The sequence below is a fragment of the Cervus elaphus genome, chromosome 18 (genome assembly GCF_910594005.1).
Source record: "Cervus elaphus chromosome 18, mCerEla1.1, whole genome shotgun sequence".
Classification (NCBI taxonomy): Eukaryota; Metazoa; Chordata; class Mammalia; order Artiodactyla; family Cervidae; genus Cervus; species Cervus elaphus.
Window position 1 is genome coordinate 22,034,156 of NC_057832.1, and position 13,634 is coordinate 22,047,789.

General features: G+C 39.4%; 1 protein-coding gene across 3 annotated transcripts in view; it reads left to right on the forward strand.

Annotated features, from left to right (window-relative positions):
* Positions 1 to 2,292: 2,292 nt before the first annotated feature.
* Positions 2,293 to 13,634, forward strand: part of CASD1 (CAS1 domain containing 1) — a 53,556-nt gene continuing 42,214 nt past the window's right edge. Inside the window, exons 1-3 of one of the 3 annotated variants that reach the window (XM_043872383.1) lie at positions 2,293 to 2,923; positions 10,156 to 10,252; positions 10,786 to 10,906. In XM_043872383.1, coding sequence (XP_043728318.1) covers positions 2,362 to 2,923; positions 10,156 to 10,252; positions 10,786 to 10,906 — 780 coding nt within the window. In that variant the 5' untranslated portion in view covers positions 2,293 to 2,361. Of the gene's footprint in view, positions 2,924 to 3,283; positions 3,559 to 10,155; positions 10,253 to 10,785; positions 10,907 to 13,634 lie in introns of those variants that run through there. The other 2 variants (XM_043872382.1, XM_043872384.1) reach the window with 2 other exon arrangements.

Here is a 13,634-nt window from a genome sequence, read left to right on the forward strand (position 1 = left end):
GATGGAGTCATCAACACTCCCAATAAAGGGGGACAGGAAGAGATTCAGAGCTGAGAAGGATTAGCTTTAAACTGGAGGGAAGGATATGCAGATGACACCACACTTATGGCAGAAAGCGAAGAACTAAAGAGCCTCTTGATGAAAGTGAAAGAGGAGAGTGAAGAAGTTGGCTTAAAGCTCAACATTCGGAAAACTAAGATCATGGCATCTGGTCCCATCACTTCATGGCAAATAGATGGGGATACAATGGAAACTTTGTGAGAGACTATTTTTTGGGCTCCAAAATCACTGCAGATGGTGAGTACAGCCATGAAATTAAAAGATGCTTGCTCCTTGAAAGAAAAGTTATGACCAACCTAGACAGCATATTAAAAAGCAGAGCCATGACTTTGCCAACAAAGGCCCGTCTTAGTCAAAGCTATGGTTTTTCAAAGAGTCATGTATGGGTGTGAGAGTTGGACTATAGAGAAAGCTGAGTGCCAAAGAATTGATGCTTTTGAACTGTGGTGTGGAGAAGACTCTTGAGAGTCCCTTGGACTGCAAAGAGATCCAACCAGTCCATCCTAAAGGAAATCAGTCCTGAATATTCACTGGAAGGACTGATGATGAAGCTGAAACTCCAATACTTTGGCCACCTGATGCGAAGAGCTGACTCATTGGAAAAGACCCTGATGCTGGAAAAGATTGAATGTGGGAGGAGAAGGGGATGACAGAGGATGAGATGGTTGGATGGCATCACCATCTCAAAGGACATGAGTTTAAGTAAGCTCCGGGAATTGGTGATGGACAGGGAAGCCTGGCGTGCTACAGTCCATGGGGTCACAAAGAGTTGGACACAGCTGAGTGGCTTAACTGAACTGGAGGGAAGGAAGGGGGGCCACAAGTTATTTACAACATTTCAGAAAGCCTTCTGGAAATTGCAATTAAATAAAATGTCAAGTTTTTTTATTTTTGGCAGGCATTAATCAACCCTGCAGGCTGACACTGGTTATCACGTGCTGATCAGAAATTCTAATTTGCTGTTGATGATATCATAGAAATTTCCAAGATGTGATTTGGTAGACCGTATACTGTTAGCAGAGTTATTTGTTTTTTTTACAATATCTGATTTAATTCTCCCGGGATGTGATCAACCTTGGATCAGAAGAAAGACAGCCAAAATTAAGCAACCACTTCCAGGGAACAGTGCCTAGTGTTTGTACACTTATTTAGCTTTATTGCTTATTAGCATTACATCCATGACAGTGATGTATGTGATTTCATTTAAGTGACAAAAATCTTTCAAGATATGGGGTCCATAGATAAAAACATAATAAAAAGAGTCCTTGGATGAAAAGAACTGGGATGACAAGATCTCTACAGTCCCATCATATCGAACATTCTATCACTTTAAGAGGGACCTATAAATACAAGTTCAGGAATGGCTAAATGGGAAAGTCGCAAAGAACACCAGAAAACACCCTAACTAATCAGTAACTCACTCAAGTAGAAAAGGAAGCAAATGCAAATAACCATTCCCACATGGAGGGCAGCACAGGGGAACCCAGAAAACTAAATAAATAATAAAATGGGGGAATAAGGAGAGTTTAACAGAGGCAAAGGAGTGCTCCCTTTACCACATTCACCAACTTCAGGAGCATGAATGATGATGGTTCCGAGAACACATTTTGAGGTCTGGCCCAACCACCTAGCCAGCCCTCATGTAAATGGAAAAAAAGTGGAGTTCTTTTCTCACCAACACCTACATTAAGCGAGGCTCGTTTTGTACCTTCTGCTCTGTTCATTCCAGCAGGGAGAGGTAACCCACTCCAGTATTCTTCCCGGGTGAATCCGATGGACAGAGGAAGATGGTGGGCTCTAAGTTCATGGGGGTCTCAACGAGTCGGACTTGACTGAAGCACTAAACACTCTGTACTTTGGTATACTTTCGCTCACTGGAACTGGGTAAACCCAGGACTAACCCCCCCCCCCCCCCCCCCCCCCCCAGTTTTCAAGAGAAATGGGCTTCCGAGCAGTGAGTTAAGAGTTAAGACTGGTCATCCAGGTGGTTGGATGCTAAGGCTGTCCGCAGTGTCTGCACCTGGCAAGCATCTGGGGGGCATCCAGAGTGACCAGAGAGCCTGACATCGCCCCGGTGACATCGGGGTGGCCTTCGCATCCTGCTAGGCAGGTTTACGGAGTAGAAAGCTCGTTAAAGGGTGTGTTGCAGAAGGAAGGAGGGGAACGATGTGTGCTTTTCTTCCGGAACAGTACTTCTATTGCCCCAACCTGGGCTCAGGTTGCCGCCAGTAAGCTAATTAAAAGCCCAGGAGTCGCGCTCGGGCCAGGGTGGAAGCCTGGTCCCCTCTCCTCAAGTCCCCCATGTCTCTGCCGCCACCGCCGCCGCCTGCCGCGGGTGACCCGGTGACCCAGGCGGACAGTCTGGGGTCCGTGACCCCGGAGGACTGGGCAGCCGGACCCCCCTCGCAAGCGCAGCCTCTATTAAGACAGGAGGCTAAAGGGGAGGAGGAGGAAGGGGAGGAGACAGGCGTCCGGGGCGCCTGGGGGACCGGCACGGCGGAGCAGCGGCGGCGGGGCTGGGGGGAGGCCGCCGAGGCGGCCGCGGCCGAGGAGGGGCAGGGAGAGGCCGGGGGCGCCGCGGGGTCAGTGTCCCCGGCGGGAGGCGCGGGTGGCGGCCGCGAGGGCTGGCGGCGGCTCCTCGCCTGGCTGCGGCGGCGGCAGCCCCAGTGCTGCCCCTGTGCGGCGCCCCTTCCCCGCTCCGCCGCGCACTGTTGTCATGGAGGAACCAAGATGGCGGCTCTGGCCTACAACCTGGGCAAGCGGGAGATCAACCACTACTTCAGCGTGAGGAGCGCCAAGGTACTGGCGCTGGTGGCCGTGCTGCTGCTCGCGGTGTGCCACCTCGCCTCCCGCCGCTACCGAGGTGAGCGGGCCCTCCCCCTGCCCGGGCGGGCCGGGGCAGGCGGAGGCGACGCGGAGGCTGGAGGCCGCCCCCCTCGCCCGACACACGCCCACGCTCACGCGGCCGCCCGCCGGCGCGCCCAGCGGGCGGGGCAGGCGGTACCCCCGCGTGCCCCCAGGTGGCCCGGGCGGCGGGCCAGGCGCCCCCGACCGCCCGAGCGGACCCCAGTTCGGGCGGCCCCGGCCCCAGAGCCCGTGGTCCTGGGCACCGCCCCCACCCCGAGCCGCCAGGGCTGGAGTCGGGGGCGCCCGCCCGGGCCGGGCCCAGCGGGTAGCGGGGGTCCCGGCTCCTGCGCGGGCCGGGCCGGGGGAGACGCGGCAGGCCCGGGGCTTGCGTGCAGGAGGCGAGCAGGCGGCCCTCGGGGGGCCAGCCCAGGGCGCCTGAAGGCCAAGGCCGCCCGGCACGGGGGCACCTCCGCTCCAAGTGGGGTCGCCCAGTTCTGCGCCCGAGGTGCTCGGCTTTTTAGCCTTTGTTTTATCCCGTGTCTGCCCCTGGAACAGCGGGGCCAAGCTGTTGGACAGCGGCAAGGGCCGCCCCATTTTCTTTTGCCGCCGAGTTGACAGCTGGCAGAAGATGCCCTTGGCCAAATGGAGGAGGTATCACCCAGCCTTTGTGATTCAGAAACGCTTAAAGGGGTCTGGTTGCACACTTTTTACAAAGTGAAGCCATATCTGGTGCAGATATCAGAAAAGAACTCATGGGTTGACAGTTGAGGTGGGCAATGAAAACAAATTGGAAGTCGTCTGAGAGGAGGCCTTCGCTGTGGGTTTTGAAATTGGTGCGAAGAGTAAGGAAATATGACCTCATTATTTCAGAACGTCTTATTCTTCAGTAATCAAGGGATATTTACTTGTCCTTCTTGATTGATTTTTTTTTTTTCCCCTTAATTCTCTCTCTAAGAATGTTACTAGGATAGAGGTTGACAGGCTGAGGGAAATTAGCAAAGACAAGATCTCTTGTTTGTGGTTCTTATAGTTTTGAAGCCATTATCTGGGCACCTCTTGGTGATTGTGAGATAACTGGTCAAGAGGTAATGTGTAATAGGAGCGCATTTAAGGTGTTTCCCCTTCAGCTTCACACCTACTTTGGCAAAATATCCAGTAAAGGGGGCACTGGAATCTGAACTCTCTTCTCATTTTAGGAAATCTTTAAAAGTAAAGGGTATTTTGATCAGTTGTGCTGGGTTTTTTTTTGTTTTTTTTTTTTTTTTCTGCAATGCTGGGGAATTAAAAATCTTATACTCTAGTACTGTACTGGATGAATAGCCTTTAATATAAATACACGAAATCGATTGAAAAAGATAAATTGCTTAGACCGTCTTGGCCTTTCTCCTCCAGCTTCCCATAGATCACATTCACATGACCTGGCAAGACTTTGGTCCATTTGCTGTAAGAGAAGTCCAACACTTTCATATACAAAATAAAGCTAGCAATTTGATGCCTTCATGTATTGTCATTTTAAAGAAAATTTTCTGACCACCGACATTTTATGCTATTTTATTATGATAGTAATCTAACTCAATTTTATGTATATGATAGTGGAGATAGCTTTTATAACTGTGTGCTATGGTCCTCTTATAAGTTAAACATCTAGTTCCCCCCCACCTCCCTTTTTTAATTGTGCTTTTATCTTTTGATAAAGGTGGATCCTAATTGCTGTATTTAGATTATAAATTTCATCCTTTCAAGATCTGTCCTCAGCAGGGAAAATAGAATGTCAGATGTAGCAATCTGGGATTGTTTCTAAAGCTCATCATCAGCTTCTGTAGGTGCTTCAGTGTCTTGAGTGTGAAGCAGTACACCTGGTGTGTGGACATGCCCAAGCAGAACGTCAGGAACTTGAGCCAGAGACTGGGGAAAAAATGATCTTACCAGAAACTTTTTAGCCAGCCTCATGCTTTAGCAGTGTGAAACAGTCAGATGCAATGCTTTTCACACAAGGATAATCAAACACTTGAATCACAGCATCATAAATCTTTACAATAAGGAAGGACCTTATATTACATATAGAGGTTTAGGCTGTGTATTAAAATCTCCAGTGTGTGAGTATGGGTTTGCCACCGGCCAGGAGAGTGAATGCAGTTGAAATACACAAATTCAGTATCTCTTGTTTTACAAACTAAAGAAAGTAAAAAATTGCACACCACAGAAAGCAAAGCTTGGCCAAACTACATGCTATCATTGAGCGCTTATTATATGCCAGGTGCTGTTCTACTAAGGGTTTTAAATCTTAACTCATTTTGTCTTTGCAACCAGCCTGTGGGTAGATACAATTACTAGATTTCAATCTTCCCACTTCCCGCCCCCACCATTTTTAATATCTGTAATCAAGATGAGTTTTTAAAACTTTGATTGCATGTCAAAGTTTAATTGATAACATTTTTCCTACTGTTATATAAAATAATGGTGTATTTTATAATCAGTGGTCTTAGATTCAGAGAATTGCAGTATTATTTGTATTTTAAAGATGAGGCATGAGAGGTTAAGTTGCCTAAAGACACACAATTAGTCTGAGCTAGGATTTAAAACCAGTTAGTCGTGTCTCATACCATTATGTTATATTCTGCCCTTCTGGAGCCTCTTAGACAGTAGTAATATATAAAAGGAGTGAGAAAGCGTTTTCTATCAGAACATGGGTTAAATCATTTAGAAATACCAATTCAACCTCACAGTGCCAGCCAAGAATTGTCTTATTCATTTTGCAATAAATGATGATTTTCTAGAAGTTACATGTCTAAAACTTCAAAATCTTACCTGTTTACGTGTTCCTTTAAATCCTGGTTCAGATGTCACCAGCATAGAAGTAGAAATTAGGAATTCAGTGTTTCTACAGTAACTAGTACATGCTTACCATGTTGTATTATAATAATTTATATCTGACTTCCCCACAGACTTTGAGCTTCCAAGGGTATTTTATTCATCCTTAAATCATCAGAGCTTAACACAGAGTAGGAACTCCGTAACAGTTATTGGATAAACAGATTTTTGAAGTTTTATTTCCTTCTCTTTGCCTCCCTGCATTTGGTTCTTTTGGTTTTAATTGAATTTCATGTTCTAAGAGCATATTCTGACGTTAACTTTAGAAAGTAGTGTTTTGTGGGTTTTTTTTTTATTAATATTATTCACATAATATTAAAAAATGACATTTTTAAAAGTAGTTATTCTTTTAGTTACATTTTCTCTAAATTTTACCGTTATGGAATCACAAGATATGCATTAATACTGTGATTACAGACTAAAAGCATCATTTCTGGGATAAGAAACCAATATCAGTAGCCTTAAGAGTAGTTCCAATCTGTTTAAATTTAGATTTTTTAATTGATAAAGTTAACTTACTTCAAATGTCTTAGTTTTGTTGAATTCTAATTCCTTTCTGTCATAGGCATATTTAATGCAAATATGAATTAATACTGCATGGTTTGGAAAAAATGAGTTCAAAGCTTCAGAAATTAAAACAAGAAGCAGCATTAGGTCTCTCAGGCTTTTCCTTCTTTGGCGGCGAGAAAAATCCTGATCTACATGACACCGCTTGTAAAGAGGCACTCCTAGCTTATCTAAAGAAAATTGTAAATGGTAATTTTTCAACACAGACAGAAGTATAACTTGCTAAATTTTGGGCAAATAAAATATTCTGCAGATCACATTGTAAAGTTTATGATCTGGTATTTTCATGGTTGATAATAAGAAACATACAGCTTTATCAAGATGATTCAGTCTAAAGGTGCAGTGTGGCAGAGGTATTCTATTCAATGAAAAATGTAAACTTCAGTTTATTTAGCAGGTCAGGTGTTTTCTTTAGTTGTTAACATTTTGTTTTTCAGGTTGCTTTTTTTTTTAACTTGTTTACCTTTTTACTTACTTTGTTTGCTCTTAGTATCTTTCTGTTATAGAAAAATCATGCATAAAAACCTGAGACTTTAGATTGACAGACCAGGATGCTTATGCTTAAGATAACAGAATGAAGGGAAGACAGCCATTCATCTAGATAATCTTTGTATTAGAGATAGCTGAAGTAGATAATTCTATCCCATTAGTTGCTTTTTTCTTTTTTTAAATTCTGTTCCTAACTTGATTTATCTGAGCACTTGGCAACTTTCATCTCACTGGTTGTATTAAGGTAGCTATCAAAATTATATGAAGCAATTGAAAATAATGACTGCAGTATTTTGTTTTCTTTTGTTTGGGGTTCTTCTGGGTAAATTTTGAAAGGAAAATAACGTGCCAGCATATGTTAACATGTAGCTAGTTTACATAATATAAATGTGTCACATTAATTTAACATTTAGATTTACATTTAGTGATTTGATTTTAAAACTTTCCTTCCCAGGAAAAGAGAACTAGTTTTGGAGTATAGAATTTTGTGGAGTTTTTTGTTTTTGTTTTTCTTTAGGACAAGTTATTTCTAATCAGATATTATAGTACTTACTAATGTTACTATTTTTATTATTTTGCTGACAAATACATAAAAGTCTGTGTCCTCCTAACCTTTTCAGTTATCTACTTAGCGATTCTTTTACTTTCCTAACAGTTCTTCATATTACATTCTCTCTGCTAAAATAGCTAGTGTAGTTCTGTGTTTTGAGTAGACCTTAACTGGCTTCCCTGGTGGCTCAGACGGTAAAGAATCCACCTGCAATGCGGGAGACCTGGGTCTGATCCCTGAGTCAGAAAGATCCCCTAGAGAAGGGAATGGCTACCCACTCCAGTATTCTGGCCTGGAAAAGTCCGTGGACAAAGGAGCCTGGCAGGCCTCGTCCATGGGGTCCCGAAGAGTCAGACACGACTGAGCGATTTTCACTTTAACTGATGAGATACAGAGACTGTTTCAGATACAAGGTTTTTCTTTTATTTTAATTTGCATCATAGAATATATTATGAAGAGTCACCATTAACTAGCATTTATTCAACTACCGTATTAAGGATATTTTCCCCAGAAAGACCAGCTAGTTTTTAAAATAGAGTGTTCATAATGTCTTTTGGCTAGTGGCAACTTTAAATCTGTCTTGGTGTGAGGTTTTTCTAATGTGGGGTCTTGAGATTAGAGCTTTTGTTTTCTACCAGCCGAACTACTGAAAAATAATGTCTGAGTAGGAATATTGAAGAGGGAAAGAAGAATTTAGCATTTTAACACACATTTTCTGGGGGAGAAAATTGGTTATTTTAAGACACTGGTGTGGCACTTCCATCTCCACAAAATCATATCGATAACCTGTAGAGATGGTTAAACAAATAGCATAATCTACCACATTGAAGATTGATCCCACTTCTATTAAGAAACAGAAGTCAAGTAACAATAACAACAATAAGAAGAAGGGATGAAGAAAGGAAAACTATAGAATGCCAATTGTTTAAAACTTCTTATATAACTATATAACTTATATAACTAACTTTTTGCTTGGTTTAATAGATGTATTTAAAGAGATAGAAGTGCTGTAAATAAGGAATTTTCATCCTAATTTTAAACATTTACTGGATTTTTAATAGGATTTTACTATATGGCCGTTATTAAAAAATGCAGCAGCAGTTCTGTTTTTAGGAAATAATTGTATGTTTCTATAGTCCTTTCTTTACTCCTCCGTGATTGTTTATGTAACTTAATTTTGTTTTTTAGAACTAGCATTAGTTTTTGATAATTGAAAAGAATTAAGAACTGATTATTTATAGTTTCCTTAGAGAGATGTTATTAAAAAATCTTTAAAATACAGAAAAAACTGCTTAGGCTACATCTGTAATTACAAAAATATAATAATTTATCGTCTACTTTCCTTATCCAGTTTTTACCAACAGAACAGTGTACTATTTTCACTTTCCTCCCTGTTCTGTTTTAAAATTTATGACACTGTGGTATCAACATTTTCATTGTTTATGCTTACTTGCCTTGTGTTTATATCACCTTTTATCTGTGTGTTGTTCAGATAAATGGATGACTGGATGGAGAAAAGAGACGTGTTCTACTTAAAATATCTTTGGCTCTTTCCTATCTCCACCATTTTGTCCTATAGTATTCTTTTTACCAGATCCTCCGTCCTGACCTCAACTATTTGTAAAACAAATAGAGATTGCTATTGACTATTAAAGAACTGGAGATCAAATTTAAAAGCACATTAACTGTAACCCCACAGTTAATGTGCACATCTCATTTCTCCCTCGTCCATTTGACATATTTGAACTTTTCTAATGCCTCCAACCCCCTTTTTAACCACATACATTGGTCATGTACATTAGGCTAATGTACAGTAAAATGGCCAAAGGAAGTAAAGTAACCATCTGTCCCAGTTTACGCAGGAGTGAGGGGGTTTGCAGATACAGAATTTTCTGTTTGAAACTTCTCCCAACCACAGTGGGAGGAGTTTGCTGTCATCCTAATGGTGGAGGCAAGAGACAATGGAGAGAAGTAGAGGATGGATATTAATAATAGCACTTGTTACTGATAATTGATCATGTGTATCTTCAGCCATCTTTTGACTAACAGTGTTTCAAGTCTTTTGAGATTGTAAAAGGATGACATTTTATTACTCATTTTAAGAAGTTTTTAATAAGCCTTTCTCTGTTTGCACATTTACAGAGTAGGGATATAGCCCACTTCCTCGCAGGGAAGTTGCGAAAATTAGGGCGTAGATTTATTAAACTACTTCAATATTTACCAGGTTTCTGATGTACTAATGCACGAAGTACTGTAATAGTTGAATAGGAAGTCATTTCCAAAGTCTTCTTGTTTATCTCTTAAACTTCGGTTTCCCCACTAGAAGTAGAAGTGATAAACAGATATAAAGGCTATTTTGAGAGGAGGGGCTAAGATGGTGGAGGAATAGGACGGGGAGACCACTTTCTCCCCTACAAATTCATCGAAAGAACATTTGAACGCTGAGCAAACTTCACAAAATAAAGGCTATTTTGAGGCAAGATGTCCTTGGAGGGAAAACTTGCAGTAGAAGGAACTGCCACAGCATTAACGTAGCACTGGGGATGAAGTATATTCTGGTAAATTATCTGTACTAGTGTCTCTTATCATTTTCAATATTAATATATTAATAGTTACTGTGCTTCTCATGGATGAGTCCTATGTACCTAGAAGGTATAGTGAAGTGTAGAAAACTCTGTACTGTCTCATCTCCAAGGGTAAATTGGGGTCAGACAACCAACATATAAAAATGTAACTATTGTTAACACCGTTATTGTGTTTAATTATTACAGGCAATGATTCATGTGAATACCTTCTCTCAAGTGGCAGATTTCTTGGAGAGAAAGTTTGGCAGCCTCACAGCTGTATGATGCATAAGTACAAAATCAGGTATAGTTTCTTCATTTATTTTTTTTTTCTTCTTTTCTAAGATGGGTCTTAGTATCTGGTAGAGAAGTGTTAACAGAGCAAAGAAAGTGGCAGATGGTACTTCTCTGTGTGATGGTAGAGAACTGCTGACAGGGCAGGAGTGGGGGTGAGTCCAAAGGAGTATTCTTGCTCTAAAGCATTAGGGAAAGCTTTGGACCAATCTGCTTTATCTCAGGTGAGAGAAAACCAGGGGCCAAGGGCAATAGCCTGTGAATGAAGGACTTTTGCTTTGGGACTTGGATAGCTACCTTGTGCAGTTTTTCTGAGAGAGTGGGTATTAAGCACTTACTGTGGTTCTAGTACATATGAAACACTTAATAGAATTAATCAATCATACACGAACTGGTAGGTTAAACAAACCTGGCCACCTGTTTCTAAAACAACAATGTAACTGTGTATAATAATCCCTTACTACTTTCTTCACAAATTATGTGCTTTATAGATGCCTGTGCTGATTTTCTGTATTCTAATTGATGTTTCCTTGGTGATTTCAGTGAAGCAAAGAACTGCCTCGTAGATAAACATATTGCATTTATTGGAGATTCCAGAATTCGTCAATTATTTTATTCTTTTGTGAAAATAATTAACCCTCAATTCAAAGAAGAAGGAAATAAGGTAAAATCTATCTATTCATTTCATTAAGGTATTGTTTTAGAAGTTAGGCAATTGAGGAATGTGCCCTTTCACATTAACAAAAGAAACTATAAAATTTTTAATTTGGTTTTGGGAAAGGTGGCAGGGGACAATTTGCCATTACAGAGCCATAAGAAAAAGAAGTGTTGGGTGAAGTATTGGTAGACCTTTTATTGACTTAAACTTTTTGTTTTCAGAAATATTAAAATTCTTTCCATGGAAAAACTTAAAAAAATTTTTTTTAGAAAGAATAAAGAAGAAATATCCCTTATCCTCCTTTTAATATTTTGCTATATTTCTTTTCAGTCTCTTTTTTAAAAAACAAAATTGCAATAGATTAGCATGTACAATTTGATATCTTCTTTGCCAGCACTTATCATAATTTACCATATTATTATAAATCAGCTTAAGTATCTTCATAATCGCAGCATACTAGTGAGTGGATATAATGTGATCTTATATAATCTTCCCTTTTCTTAACTTTTTGTAGTTTTCTAATTTTTAGTATTTTGTGATTTTAAAAAGGACATTTTTATTACATTTTTGTGTGAAAACTTTGCTTTTTAAATTATTTCCTTAGGATAGAATCTCTACAGTGCAAATATTAGGTTAAAGAATATAATACTTTAAAAATTATTGATTATATTGTTAAATTCTTTCAATCTATACTATAATCAGCAGTGTACATTGGAACCTAATTTTCTGTAACCTTTCTGGCACTGGACATTCATGCTATATAATTAAAATGACAGTGTGGCAAATTTCTGCTCTTTAATTTCTCATTTTAAAAATGTATCTTTTTAAAAAAAAAAACTAACAAGGATGAACATCTTTCTAAATGTTAATTTGTTAATTAGCTAATTTTTGTGAACTATTTCATCGTATCTTTCTGTTTAATACATTTTTAAGTGATCTGAAGTTCTCATTTCTGTCTTTAATTGCATATGGTTGGGAGTGGGGAATAACAAGAAGAAAAAAGTAAAGTACAAGAAAGTTCAGAATTGTAGGGCTAGTAGTTCATAAATGTATGATAAAAATCTGCCTGTACACATCACCTTGTCCAGTGGTAGGAAACTGAAAAATCAGGGACTTCACAGCTAACTAACTAGTCTCATCATGATGATGGTAATGGATAATAAGTCCTTAGGAACTCTTGTAAGAAGAGTCCAGTAGCGATTTTGTCTACTGGGAAAAGCTAGTATAGATTTTAAAGCTGAATAATAGAAGATAACAAAGTCAACTTTTCATTTTATTTGATATCTATAAATGTATTTTGCATTCATATTTATACATACAAAACTACACAGAAGATTTGAAACTATTTAATGACTTGAGATTCTTACAGTTTAAAGTAAAAAACGTCAGTAAACATTTAAAAAATAGATGTCTGAATTTTAAAAAAACAGTTTTGCTATTTCTAGGCTTTGAGGATTTGAAAATTGGAATAATGCATTTGGCAAGGGTTAGTTGGAAAAAATCTATGGTGGTTTAGTCTATAGCCAGAAGTAGCTAGGTTTCCGATTTTTATTTTCTAGAGGTTCCTTGTTATCCCAGTTATCAAACAAGATGCATTTTATTTTATATACATTTTGAAAAGAAAGTCTGTTATAGTTTTAAAGAGACAGTTATTATGAAACTAGTTCAAACTACTGGTGGAGCAATTGCTCAATTGTATTTTACTTATTCTCTTCTCTCTGAACACCTTGAGGACAGAGATTGTGTATTATCATTATTTTAAAAATATGTTTCTTATACATATTTCACAACATAGCCTGGCATGTTGTGAAAGTTGATTAATTTTTTTAGCCTTGGTAATGGGATTCTTTAAGTGGAATAGGAGTATTGAAGATTTTTTAAAAAATTTCTGTATTGAGGGAAATTTTTTTTAAAAAGAAGCTTTAGAGCAAGATTTATTTTTTTCTAATTATGTTTTGTGGAAGACTAGTTCTGTAAGAAGCTCTGGTCAAATAAGTTTGGGCAGAGGCGGATATCATATCCTCCTCTTAGATAGTTTTAGTTTAGGCTGGGATATTAAAAACTTGAGAAGTCTTGCAATGAAGAAAGCTGTTTGTGTTACTTCCAGCCAGAGGGCAAGCTAGATACTCTGGGGGCCCCTTCCACCTCAAATCAACTAGATCCTAGATTAAAAAATACTTGTTGATGTATTTCTAGACTTTGAAATTGGGGACACATCCCCCTCAAAAAAGGAACGAACTGTGAGGCAAATCCAGTAATGGGAACAATAACATCCAGTGTGCAGTAGAGACTTGGGTTGCCCTGAAGATAGAGGCCTGTAGCTATAATGCCTTGTATGAAGCAGACAAAGCTCTGAGCCAGCATATTTCTCAACAGTAATATTGGTAGCCAGAGGACAGTAGACTGATAGCTTTGAAGTTCTGATAGAAAGTGAGTTTTAACCTAGAATTGTATCCCTAACATATGAATTCCTCTATTCTTGAATTATAGGACATTTTTAAATAAACAACTATGAGGGCTTACTGCCATATAAACTTATACTAAAGAGTTTCCCAAAGAATAAACTTCAAGAAGGAGGGAAATAATTCAGAAAAAAAATGATACGAATTAATGGTTAAAGAAAATAGGAAACGTGTATGAATCTAAACAAACTATGTCCAATAATATCTTTTTACACTTTACAAAAACAGTACTAAAGAACTGACATAGCATATAAGTCAGAGAGAGAGGACCA